At 34.8% G+C, this 12,897-nt stretch overlaps 2 protein-coding genes across 6 annotated transcripts in view; one reads left to right on the top strand and one right to left on the bottom strand.

The window, feature by feature from the left end:
- The window catches only part of LOC123554705 (sushi, von Willebrand factor type A, EGF and pentraxin domain-containing protein 1-like), a 74,113-nt gene extending 72,633 nt beyond the window's left edge, over window positions 1–1,480 (bottom strand). The window contains exon 1 of one of the 2 annotated variants that reach the window (XM_053525264.1): window positions 1,343–1,480. The gene's annotated coding sequence lies outside the window, so the exon portion shown is untranslated. The remainder of the gene's footprint in view (window positions 1–1,342) is intronic. The other variant, XM_053525265.1, reaches the window with a different exon arrangement.
- On the top strand, window positions 1,420–7,319 carry LOC123554711 (sushi, von Willebrand factor type A, EGF and pentraxin domain-containing protein 1-like). 4 transcript variants are annotated; one of them, XM_045345021.2, is made up of 9 exons: window positions 1,420–1,544; window positions 3,397–3,571; window positions 3,864–4,054; window positions 4,303–4,479; window positions 4,741–4,854; window positions 5,025–5,270; window positions 5,450–5,647; window positions 6,260–6,509; window positions 6,666–7,319. In XM_045345021.2, the coding sequence occupies exons 2-8, from the start codon at window positions 3,411–3,413 to the stop codon at window positions 6,463–6,465; spliced, it is 1,293 nt and encodes a 430-aa protein (XP_045200956.2). In that variant the 5' UTR covers window positions 1,420–1,544; window positions 3,397–3,410; the 3' UTR covers window positions 6,466–6,509; window positions 6,666–7,319. The 4 variants fall into 4 exon arrangements, with proteins under 4 accessions (XP_045200956.2, XP_045200950.2, XP_053381244.1 ...); XM_045345015.2 differs by having other exon boundaries at window positions 6,260–7,319; XM_053525269.1 differs by lacking the exon at window positions 6,666–7,319 and having other exon boundaries at window positions 6,223–6,303.
- The last annotated feature ends 5,578 nt before the right edge of the window (window positions 7,320–12,897 follow it).

Below are 12,897 nucleotides of genomic sequence, written 5' to 3'. Positions count from 1 at the left end.
TAGGTACTTTGTAGTTACGTTGAACATTAGCTAACTAGCTACCTTGTTACCTTTGTCTTTCTCTTATTCTTTTTTTTTTTTGCTTTCTTTCTTTTTTCTTTCTCTTTCATTTTTTCATTAAGCGTTATCAATGTTTTTTCCCCAAGAAGATTTAGGTTACATACGTTTAAAAAGTATGTACAATGCAGCCGTATAAGTTTCTTAACTCTGTAAAATTGGCGCCTTTCATTCGTTTTAGAATCAAATCATATAAGAACGAAAATTGAAAAATACGAAAACGTGTCAATACAGGTAAAAACATCCGCCTTTATTTATATGAAGTATTTTAGATTAATGGTATAATGCATACGTTCTCGTACAAGTACAGTCCATAAAATAAACAAACGTGTTTGTAAACATGGACGGATTCAAATGGAAGGGGAAGAAGCATTTTATAGAAATATTTCAATGGCTAAATACAATACATATCGTAGCCCTGACCAACCTATAAACCGGGCCAGTCTTTTTTATAAGTACAACAACACGGTTGACCCATTTAAACGAGTTGTACCACGAAAAAATACTTTGCATGTAATATATTGTCCTACCAATTTTGGAAAAAAGGTAAAAATGTCTGTGGTTCCCTTGGAGGTTTGACTGTATTCGAACAATTTATCAGAAAAGGGGTGCATTTTACGCAACAGGCTGCTGTCTGGATAACAACTGGCAACATGCTTTGCTTGTAGAAAAAGGTCACAATTTTACTAGTTTATAAAACAAATAAAAACTTATCGCTGATAAACCTGCACACATGGATCTTAAATCGAGATACATATGCCTGTATGCATCATATTTGTCTAGCCAACTTCCTTGAAACTTTTCGAGACAACTGTACGAATTTTAACAAAACTTAATTGATAAACATTAGAAAATTCACGACTGTACTAATTCTCATAATAAAAGATTATGAGGCAAACGTTAAGTCTGGCAAATTATCAAATGTTCGTCTTCCGTGGCTACGGCTACATTTGAGACCATATTTAAAGTCCTCCAAGAAAAAAATCAACTCTGACAATATTTTTTTTCATTTGAAAGCATTTAAACAATAAATTGGACAAACGCGGCGCTGGTTAGTGTTTGAAATTAACATTTATTTACAGACTTAAATTGTCGATTTACTTGATCAGTTAGATATATAAAAAAAAACTTACAACTGATGTATGCCCTACGATTTCTAAAAAAAGGACAATAACATAGAGAACAAAAATAATTTCAAACACCAAATTTTATTCCTATCATTGGACATCAGATTTCTTATTAAACAGCGGTCAAATGCACAAAATATACAAATAATTTAACTTACCCAAGTCCTCAACACAGTTTCTGTATCAACATATCCGCAATACTAATTTACATAAAGTGATTTCAATAAAATTCGACGGCCGTTAATCTATTGGTGAATGGTAAACCATTCTACTTCCTCCTTGATTCTTAAAAAGACTGTTAACATTCGGACTGTAATATCGTATCGCTAAACGTAGATATACGCTTTAGGATATAATCTGGTAAGATCTATTTCATTTTCAAGATAATGTTTAATAAAATGCGTTATATTATTGTAAGTTTATCATGTTTTCTGCGTTTTTTTGTGGATTTTTTTTTCTGGTAAATGATATAATAGGGATCGGGGGGCCATCCACCTATTAACTTTACGATATGATTTTGTAGAATATATATATTGAATTTCAGAAAAATACATGTTCATATACATACACAGAAAATGTACATATACAATTTTAGTTTGTTTAATATACAGAATCATGGGGAATTCCTCAGATTGTTGGATTTTTTTATTGAAATGGACCTAAAACCAGTTTTCCTGGGGAAAAAAGTAGATAGCTACATGAAATAAAAAGAAATACGAAAAATAAGAATATACTAAGGAAAAGCAGAAAAAATTGTCATATTCTGGGTCATGTAACAAGTTCTGTCACAGATGCGCGATTATCAGTGAAAGATTATGGCCAGTTGTACTGGCTTATCAGAAGGCAGTGTGCAAACCATTCTGAAAAAGCGTTTGGGCCTGAGAAAGGTTTTTTGCTAGGTGGGTACCTCATTAGCTCACTAAAAAACAAAATAAACAACGCCATAAATGTGCCCGGGAATTTTTGAAAAAACAAAGGCTGTGATAGTCGGGTTATTTCTAACTTGCTATCAGGTGACGAAACCTGGCTGCACATGTATGAGTCACAAAGAAGGGCTGATAATAAGCAATGGAACCGAAAAGGTCAGAAACGCCCCTGTATTGCCAAGAGAACAAACAGTTCGAAAAAAATACTGTGCGCAATCAAAGTTTCTTCAATTCTGGTGGGCCAGTCGTTCAGTCGTGCCTTGTCTATCTGGTCATCTAGTCACTGGACGATTATACAAGAACTATGTACTGAAGAAAGTGAAAAGTTTTACAATATGAAACGTCCAAGTAAAAGATGTTCAGGAATCTATCCTATACATGACTACGCCTCCTCTCACAAGTGCGAGGTTGTTAGGGTTTTTTTTTTTTGCTTCTTAAAAGGTGGTAGTTGTAAACAATCCGCCTTTTTCCTTTTTCACCTGATCTGAGTCCCTGTGACTTTTTTATTTCCAAGGTTTAAGTAAAGGCTTTCTGGAAAGAAATATTAGTCTAGAAGTTCTCTTGACAGCGCGATGTATCAGTGCCTTAAACAGATACCAAAAGAAGACTATTTATCTGCTTTTTGCGATTGAGTGAAAAAGTTTCAAAAATGTGTTTCAGTATTGGGAGAAGACTTTTAAATTGAAGGTTTGTAATAAAAATATTTTTGATAAAACGTAGCATTTTAGGAAACCGAACCCAATGACTGCACTTTTTGCAGGGCACTCTTAAGTTTGACCAGTTTTTATCAAAGTTAGGATAATCAGTTTTTTATTTTAGCTTATTTTTTTAGCTGGCAAGGCTATTGCAAGGACTTGTGAGATAGCATTTGGGGGATAATTTTCAGTATTTTGTAACTAGTATAAAAGGTATTATTTTCATGGTTTAGGACTTTTATTGAGGTTTTTTTCTGGTCTTTTCTTTTGGATTTTTGAGGTTAAGAAGTCGCAAATATGTGAGAAGGAGAACTTATCATTTGAAACAATGCTGTTAAAATATTCATTATAACTTTACTTCATTGTAGATTAAAATGTAATTGGAGTTGAGCTTTAGAGTGACTTGATTTCCACACCATGGGGGTAAACTTTACTTAAATTATTGATAAAACGAAGTGTTTAACATTAATGGAATGGCCCAAGTAATAACTAAATGAAAAGTAACCGATAGTTGGGACGCTTTTTTTTCAAAAAGAATAAGAAATAATAACATTTTCACAAAAACATACATTTTTCTTACAATTAAATTAGGCTCCGTGTCTCTGATGGAGGCCTGTATTAAAGTAACTTGGGCTTTCCTGCTACTGATAGCGCATCAAACCAGCGTTGCCAAGGGTGATCTAGCGCCCACGTGGGACTATTGTAACTGTCGCTGGGAGGTGTGGGAAGCCTGGAGTGACTGTAACAGCGACTGCTTTGGACGACGGTAACAATGAATTTTTATCAATATTTCATACTCAGCGTAAATTATACATAGCAATATATAACAGCGGATTTATATAACTACCACACCCGATAGAATCTACACAAATTCTAAATCAAAAGCAGGAAACAAAACTCAGCATGAAAATTGTTCAATATGCAGCAGTTACCAATAGTATACATCGTACTTGGTACTAAAACTATCAGATACTTGTAGGTTTTACGTTCGCACAGTAATAAAGACTTTTTTCGAGTTGCAAATGTTTCAATACTTGTGTTTCTCTCTCTGTTAACAGGGTTCGAACTCGTTCTGTATGGTTGACAGAGTACGCTGGATGCGACGAGTTCACTGATTGTGCAACCAATGACGAAGGTTCTGATTGGCAGGATTGTAACAATGTCTGTCACAATGGGGGCGTGGCTTCAGGATTCTCGTTCCCGCCGTGCACGTGTCAGGCTGGATACACTAGTTCATGTTGTACAGAGAGTATGATCACTGAACCATGCATTTTGCCTATTACATGTTAAACAAAGTTTAAAGTATACTTTAAACAAAATGTTACAATTCTCCATTTTTTAAAATAATCTACAATAATTTTCTAAAATAATGTATGCGATCATGTATAAAAATTGGATTATAAAATAAACTCATGGGAACCTCATCTCCCTTGTTCTGTCCCATAACAGTTCCGTCATTATATAAAATATATGTGTAGAATGCATTGTTCTCTACAGGAGTGAATTGCGGCGACCCAGCATCTATAACCGATGGCACAGTGACAGTATCGTCGACATACTACGGTGGCACAGCCACTTACACTTGCAGTACTCACTACAACATGACCGGTGGAGACAGTGTTAGGCAGTGTCAGAACAACTTCGCATGGAGTGGCAGCCAACCTAGTTGTGTCTGTGAGTAACTTGAGTACTTTTGAGGCTCTTTTTTAAATGTGTATTTGACAAAAAAAAATACTTTTTCAACACAAAACAACTCAATGCGACAAATCTTGAAGCCTGTTCTATTAGAATATTATGTAGCTGATTTCGTGCTAATGTCTATGTTATGAAAAAAAGCAAGTATTGTTTTCATGACATACCTTTGCATACATATGCTGAAAAATAACCTTCTTAGAGCGTAGTTTTTATCGATTGTTATGCTTATCTTTTGTCCAGTTGCTAATCACTGCGGGAGCGCACCCTGTCAAAACGGAGCCACATGTGTAAACCTACTCGGTGACTTCCGGTGCGACTGTCTACAGGGGTGGAGTGGACAACTTTGTGAAAATGGCAAGTCCTGTATTTATGTATTTGCGATACAACTGATTATGTTTCTTTATTTCTTCTTTTTTTTATCTTACTTGGATGAAGTTAAGTACGATAGATCTTGTTCTTCTAAACAACATTTACGTTTTTGCACGTACATTTAAATGTGTATGCTATAGAAATTTCCTTTACAGACATCCAACCGCCCTTGATGACAGGCTGCAGTGCTGATGTCTACAAAAATGCTACTGACAATACTGTATGGTATAACTGGACCGCGCCCTCATTTACCGACCCTATGGGCTCCCACCTTGACATTGTCTATAACTACCCTAGTCCAGAATTCACATTTCCTTGGGGAGATCATACGGTACAATATGTAGCAACCAAAGTATCAAACGGACTAGTCACAGAGTGTTCCTTCAAGATTAAAGTAAGACGTAAGTCAGTTATTGTTTTATCTGGATTTAGAAAATGCCTGTTGAATATAACCTGTCGTTTGTAATGAAAGCAAACGTAGAAACTTTATATAAACCGGTCCTCATAATTCTTTTCTGAAGACAGGTAATTTTTGTTAGAAAAACGTGCACGATTTTAGTAATTTTACGGTATATTTTAGCGACTCCTTGTCAAGAACTGAACATTCCTGTCAATGGCGCCCGGTTATGTAACGGCTGGCAGACGGAATACGGTCAGTTATGTATGCTTACATGTCAACAAAACTATACAATTGACCCCGCTCAAAGTTACTACACATGGTATGTGTGTGGCGCCTCCGGCACATGGATTGCTGCAAGTCCAGTCCCAGATTGTGAAGGTAGACGCGTATATTCTTAGTACTCTCTTCATTCTTTTAGTTTTGTTTGACAAAATATTTTGAATGGACCTTCTTATGCAGACGTATTTCTTTCTTTCTAAAGCTGATGTCAAGTATTTATATCTTCTAAAGTTCATAACAAGTCCGGTAAATTTACATCTATATATAATTGTTATTAAGTCTGGTAAAGTTTCAACTATTTATAGTTGATAGCAAGTCTGGTACATTTAGAGTTTATAACGAGTCGGTAGGCTGATAAATGTTTGATGACGAATTCGGTAAATAAGTGATGTCGAGTCTGATGAATGTTTATCTATTTATAGCTGATGTCGAGTCTGACGAATGTTTATCTATTTATAGTTGATGTCGAGTCTGATGATGTCGGGTCTGATGAATGTTTATCTATTTATAGTTGATGTCGAGTCTGATGAATGTTTATCTATTTATAGTTGATGTCGAGTCTGATGAATGTTTATCTATTTATAGCTGATGTCGAGTCTGACGAATGTTTATCTATTTATAGTTGATGTCGAGTCTGATGATGTCGAGTCTAATGAATGTTTATCTATTTATAGTTGATGTCGAGTCTGACGAATGTTTATCTATTTATAGTTGATGTCGAGTCTGACGAGGAAGCTGCGTATTATCAGCCGGAGTACTCTAACTATGTCTACACGTCAACTTGCAACAATGACGTCACCAAGAATTCATTACAAAATCTTTACATTGACAACTTGAAAGGAACAGAAGGATTTTCTTCATTTTGTACAAATTACGCATCTGAATGTCTCAAAGAGAATGTGGATGTTCGGTGTTGAAACATCTTTGGCACACAGTCCCGATTGGAACTCGAAAATATAATGTTGCCTGCATTGTTTATTTCTGCTTTGCCTGAATTCTCAATTTAAGTTAACTATACGTAAATATTTCTATAGAATTGGTGTGCAATATGCAATATGCAGTACGAGGCTACAGAGTTCAAGACGAATCATATAAATTTTAACAGTTTACAGAATAGGGTATTTTTATGAGAGTGCTGTTTACTTTGTCCGCAACGGAGTTCATGACTGTAAGGGATGGGTGTGTTCCTTGGTGGGGAACTTTGTCACTATGGTGTTAATTTGACACCAGTAATCTCTTGAATTGAAACAGACTAAGTCACTTGTTTTTATGGCACTTGAATATTTACATATTGTAGAAAATGAATTATACAGCTATGGTTAAACGGTCACAAAGATCATTTAACATAAACATTTTAAAATATCTTACGGGCTCGGTAAATTCTTCAAAGCCTTATTTATTTGACAGTTGACCGCCGGAAACCATTTTTTAACCTTCCGACCTAAATAATGTAATAACTGAGTTATATTTAGTAATGAGGTATCTCACTCGAAACACCTTTCATTGGTCTGACCTTTCATGTATTTTTAATTTTTTTGAGTATAAGATTTTATGGTTTTGCTTGTTAGTTGAGATAAGAATTCATTGACTTAAAATTGAAAATATTCTTGTCCGTTGTGTTTTAATGTTGCCGATTGACACAAAAGCAAAATTTATGAAAATATTTTACTGATTTCGAACTATTTTACATTGACTAAACAGACTATTATGTCCTATATAATTTCGATGTAAACCAAAAACTTTCAAACTGAATAAAAATACATTTACCACACGTGTCTCTAATTATCATGTCTAGATAGCTTGCTATTGTAGAGTCTTAGATACATTTGTTTCATTGTCGGTACATGATGTGACTGATATCTAAATATCGGACACTCGTGACATAATAAAATAATTATCTCCAAAACATGGGCCATATCTGTTGACAAGTCTTTTATGTTTAACTAGGAAGAAAGAACTTCTAAAGAGTAATATTTTAAAATCCCCCGTTTTTAATCCGACAGAATTTCTGCTAAAAAGCTATTGATTATTGATTATTCATTGAATTGGTAGTAACCTCACGTGGACTAGATATATGATTATATCGCATTTCATTTCCGTCCATATTGTTAACAAGTTTGTTATTCAAATTAAGTTCTTTGTCAATAAATGTTTAAATTATTCAACAAGTGATAAAGCGAACACTTCCTGCTCTATGGACTCCCACGTGCACAGATATGTATACAGATATAATGTTCGTATTGTTGAAACAAATTCTTTAACGTTATAGGCTAATAACTTTTTCATACGATGATAAGCGTCTTTTAGTACTTTTGTATAATATGCATTATAATACTATCTATAATCATAATAGTAAAAAAATGTAAAATAAACATATTTTGATATTAGAATTGAAAATAATGTATTTTTTTTTTTGCATAAATTATGCTGTATCAATATGACCCGGCATGGCATTTGTAACTCTTAGTAAATTAGTTACCGAAAAATATAACGTTCCTCTACCTTCGTGTGTATAAATCACTTCATGCGTGAAACTAAGCGAACGCAAGGTCGCCATAAATTTTCTCATTAACGGCATTAAATGCAATCTTATAGGATTACTCTTCGCGCAATAATAAAAAGTTTCCTACCCAAGTACATTACAGCATGCATTAGCAGACTCCCATCACCACACTCAATTTAGCGTGTTCGTTTTTTACTTACCCCACGCAATGAGTGTTCATACTCAGAATTATCGAAATTTAATACATCGCGAACAGTTTTGATACTACATTATGGTAAATAGTTCCGAGTTTGACTTCAACATATTTTTATATCGACTTGACTTCTTTTTTCCTGCCGAGGGGTGTTACATTTTATATGGAGAAAAAGAAAACGCTAAATTATACGCAGATCTAAAACTTCAAAAAGCACAATGGCATTTTCAAAGTTTGTGTGAAGAAAATTATTGAGCGGGTCTCATTTGAATGCACCACGTGTAACTGGAATTCAAGTCTTATTCAAGAGCCGCAAAAACGCATTTCTTATTTGAAAAGAATATTTCAATCGGCTTAAAAATAATATATCTGGTATGACGTGTTGCCTTGTTTATGAAAGAAATATATTCATATTATATATAGACAATCAAAAATTAGAATTCCAAGAGAGGAAAATATAAAATACACACTGACGTGTCTATAATTATTTACAAAAAGTATTTCGTCCGATATTATATTTTCAAATATACATTTGGTACTTTATTACGCCAAAATCCTATTATGATCAGTTTAACTAGTTGCATTCAAAATGATGACTTTGATATGACTATGAGTCTTCAAATCACACCGTTGTCTTCGTTCAGAGTTTTCTGTCAATAACTTTCCATTCATCGTTGTCAATAGTCAAGACTATGATAAGTTCACTTTCCATATTTACAGATTACCTCTGCGTCCGGTGATTTTTTTTTTTAGTTTATAAAAGTTCTCAGTCACATTTCGCGTGCTTTACTTTGTTGGTTAATTCGTATGCAATGCTATTTGTTTTACAACGCCGCTTTAATATATTAAATCAAAGTTCTACAGTATTCTGCTCTGCGTTGTATCTCTCCTCTTCCAGTGATATCAATTTGTGTACAAGATCAGGCCCCGATTTCACGAAAATACTTAAGTTTGTTTATTAACTTGAGCACTTTCATTTGCTTAAGAATAGTAAAAAGTTAAGCAAATTAACATACTTATGTCAATCAACAGACTGAAGTATTTTCGTGAAATCGGGGCCAGTGTTCCAGTAGTTCCGAAACAATGGAACGCCGATAACAAACATTGGGTCCCAATGATTGGAATTCCCATGTAAGATGCCTTACACGTGGCACGCTTAACAACCAGGGGAGCTTTTGGAATTTGATCGTCTTCTCATCTCATACAGTCTTCTGGAGGAGTCCCCCATGTGGGTTACCGGTAAATTATTGCTGATTTCACAGTATTTTATAACAGACTATTATATGAAGTCCTGAAATATTTGCATATATGATCAATTTTATACAAATTTTCTATTGTCATATTTTGGTAAATTATTATTCAGTACAGAATACTGTTCCAATAAACTATCAGACTGAATAAAAATGTATTTAAACCCTGTGTCTCTGATTATGTTGTCTAGATAGCTTGCTGTTTGGAAGAGTGACAACTATTTTAAGAGTAGGTGGGACCCCTCTGTTGACAAGTCATGTTATATACCAAAATGTTTTGCAATGCCAGTAGAATATGGAACTGCCGGCATAAATTGCAAAATTTGGTGGCGTTCCGAGAAATCCAAGATGGCGTCCAAGATTGCCGCGATAAACTGCCAATTCCGTGAAAATTTTATGTATAAGTATGGCAGTTTTATTTTAAAGTATATGCAAGATATTTGCATGGATATTACTCATATTATAATTTACCTTAAATTGACATACAGCACTGAGTGCTTCAAAGTCAATGTCAAGGTAATTTTAAGGTCAAAGTGTTGAAAACATCCAAAAATTTCTTATTTCACATGATTTTTACATTCAGTTTAATAAAAAAGTAATAGCGAAACTTTACCTATGAAGAGGTTTTCAAAAACAGATATCATAACGTCATGTTACAATATGGCTACTGGAATGCAAGCATTTACTTCTCCTTCAATTTCCAGCATTGTCCCGGTTGTCTCCTGTTGTTACATTTGCCAACAATGTGAACATATTTGACAGGTTATATCATCATCAACAGAACCTTTGCAGTCACACGCTTTTGTGCAGGGCTGCTCATTTTGAGAACAAAGACAGTCACTGCGGCATTCATCAGTGCACAGGCACACAAGGTCAATAAGTATTTCAACTGAATCATTTGAGAAATAAACAAATTTGTTTCATAGTCAACCACATATCCAAAATCTACTGGATCTGGAAAGCAGCACTCCAGATTAACCTTTGATAGGCAGTTCGGAGAAAATGCAGCATGAAACTATTATCTGTTAGGGTTTCGTCCTTGATCTTTCAACAACAATCCTAGCTCTCAATACATTCAAGGATGTGTATTGTTTACAACCATACAAGAGCCCAACAAAGAAGACCGATGCAGCCTTTACTAGAGGTGACAGTTCATGCCTAGATCCAAGATTTGAGAGTTGTGTCGGTTTATCAGCATACATGCTCATTATCTGAAAAGCTCTTTTCTTGCCTATGCCAAAGAAAGAAGAGCATGTATCACAACCTGTGAGGCAGTGAACTGGGAATTAAACTTTTCTCACATCAGATCATAACTGTTAGATATGACATGGACAGAAATGAATCTCGTCAGATCTGTGTATAAACCCTTTCTCCCTGTTTTTAAAGTATATCAGTTTTTGCATACACCAGATGACGTAGAATGCTGGTGTCAGCTTCTTCTTGATTTAAATTATCGTGGAAGAAAATTGTATCAGACTCAGGCTAGATTCTGAGAACCTTGTCACCCATTCCACCCAAAACAAAGACATCCTGGCCATCTTTCAGTAACTTGTGGCAGTTCTCTGTAAGGTATTTGGTGTACAGTTTTGTTAATTCTGCATTGCTCCTGCTGTTGGTCAATAGCTTCTTCCAGTCAGGAATTGCCATGTTGTATTGCATGACAACTGATGTAGCAGGAGATACATTTTCTGGCGAGTAGAGGACTATTTGAAATATATCTGTCAAATACAACATGAAAGGATGACATGAGTTGGCATGGGCATTTGAACAATATCCATTCCATCAAAAACGAAACAATCTGGCCCCTGGACATTCTTGACACTACAACGATATCCAGTAATATTTTCCAACTTTTCAAGATAATCAGATTTCTTTGTTGACATAATTATGCCACCATCCGTGAGTGTGAAGTATACATTGATCTTTTTGAAAGCATTTATTGCCAACAACCTCAACACTGCTACGAATTTGCCCGAAATATCGCTCTTTTTGAGCCAGGTAACCTCAAGGGCATGCATCATTAATAGATAATTATAATTACATGCATCTCGCTCTGTGGCAGAGAAAAACCAGCATGATAGTAAGCATGATTAGATAATGATCTTTAGATTGCTTATGATAAGGAGAACACATTTCTCTTATATGAGTTTGCAATAGAAAATTATTTGTTTTATATACATAAGTAACAAGAGGGCCAAGATGGCCCTAGGTCGCTCACCTAAGAAACACTCCATAACAGTGTAAAACATGTTTGACCTAGTGATTTCATGGAAACAAATATTCTGACCAATTTTCATTAAGATTGGACCAAAAAATTGGTCTCTTGCGATAAAACAAGCATTTTCTTAGATATGACCTAGTTTTTGACCCTAGATGACCCATGTTCAAACTCAACCTAGATTTTATCAAGGCAATCATTCTGACCAAAATTCATGAAGATCAACTGAAAAATACAGCCTCTATCACATACAGAAGTTCTTTCTTTGATTTGACCAAGTGACCTAGTTTTTGACCTCAGGTGACTCATATTCAAATTCGACCTAGATTTCATTAAGGCAATCAACCTGACCAAATTTCATAAATATCAACTGAAAAAAAAAACAGTCTCTATCGCATACACAAGATTTTTCTTTAATTTGACCTAGTGACCTAGTTTTTGACCTCAGATAACCCATATTCAAAACCGACCTAGTTTTCATCAAGGCAAACACTCTGACCAAATTTCATGAAGATCAATTGAAAAATACATCCTCTATTGCATACACAATGTTTTTATTCGATTTAACCTAGTGACCTAGTTTTTGACCCCAGATGACCAATTTTCGAAATCAGCCTAGATTTTATCAAGGTAATCATTCTGGCTAAATTTCATGAAGATCAGTTGAAAAATACAGCCTCTATTGCATACACAAGGTTTTTCTTTGATTTGACCTAGTGACCTAGTTTTTGACCCAAGATGACCCATTTTCGAACTTGGTCTAAATTTCATCAAGGCAATCATTCTGACCAAAATTCATGAAGATCAATTGAAAAATACAGCTTTTATCGCATACACAAGGTTTTTACGTGATATGACCTAGTGACCTAGTTTTTGACCCCAGATGACCCATTTTCGAACTCGGCCTAGATTTATCAAGGTAATCATTCTGACCAAAATTCATGAAGATCAATTGAAAAATACCGCCTCTATCGCATACACAAGGTTTTTCTTTGATTTGACCTAGTGACCTAGTTTTTGACCCGAGATGACCCATTTTCGAACTCGGCCTAGATTTCATCAAGGCAATCATTCTGACCAAAATTCATGAAGATCAATTGAAAAATACAGCCTCTATCGCATACACAAGGTTTTTCTTTGATTTGACCTAGTGACCTAGTTTTTGACCCGAGATGATCCATTTTC

This window comes from Mercenaria mercenaria, chromosome 15, assembly GCF_021730395.1.
Source record: "Mercenaria mercenaria strain notata chromosome 15, MADL_Memer_1, whole genome shotgun sequence".
In the NCBI taxonomy this organism is placed as follows: domain Eukaryota; kingdom Metazoa; phylum Mollusca; class Bivalvia; order Venerida; family Veneridae; genus Mercenaria; species Mercenaria mercenaria.
This window is presented reverse-complemented; position numbering and strand designations above follow the sequence as displayed.

Coding starts and splice junctions, on each gene's coding strand:
- LOC123554711 (XM_045345021.2), top strand. CDS start 3,411: ATGGAGGCCTGTATTAAAGTAACTTGGGCTTTCCTGCTACTGATAGCG. Junction 4,855..5,024: donor TGGACAACTTTGTGAAAATG/GCAAGTCCTGTA, acceptor TTTCCTTTACAG/ACATCCAACCGCCCTTGATG. Junction 5,648..6,259: donor TCCAGTCCCAGATTGTGAAG/GTAGACGCGTAT, acceptor ATCTATTTATAG/TTGATGTCGAGTCTGACGAG.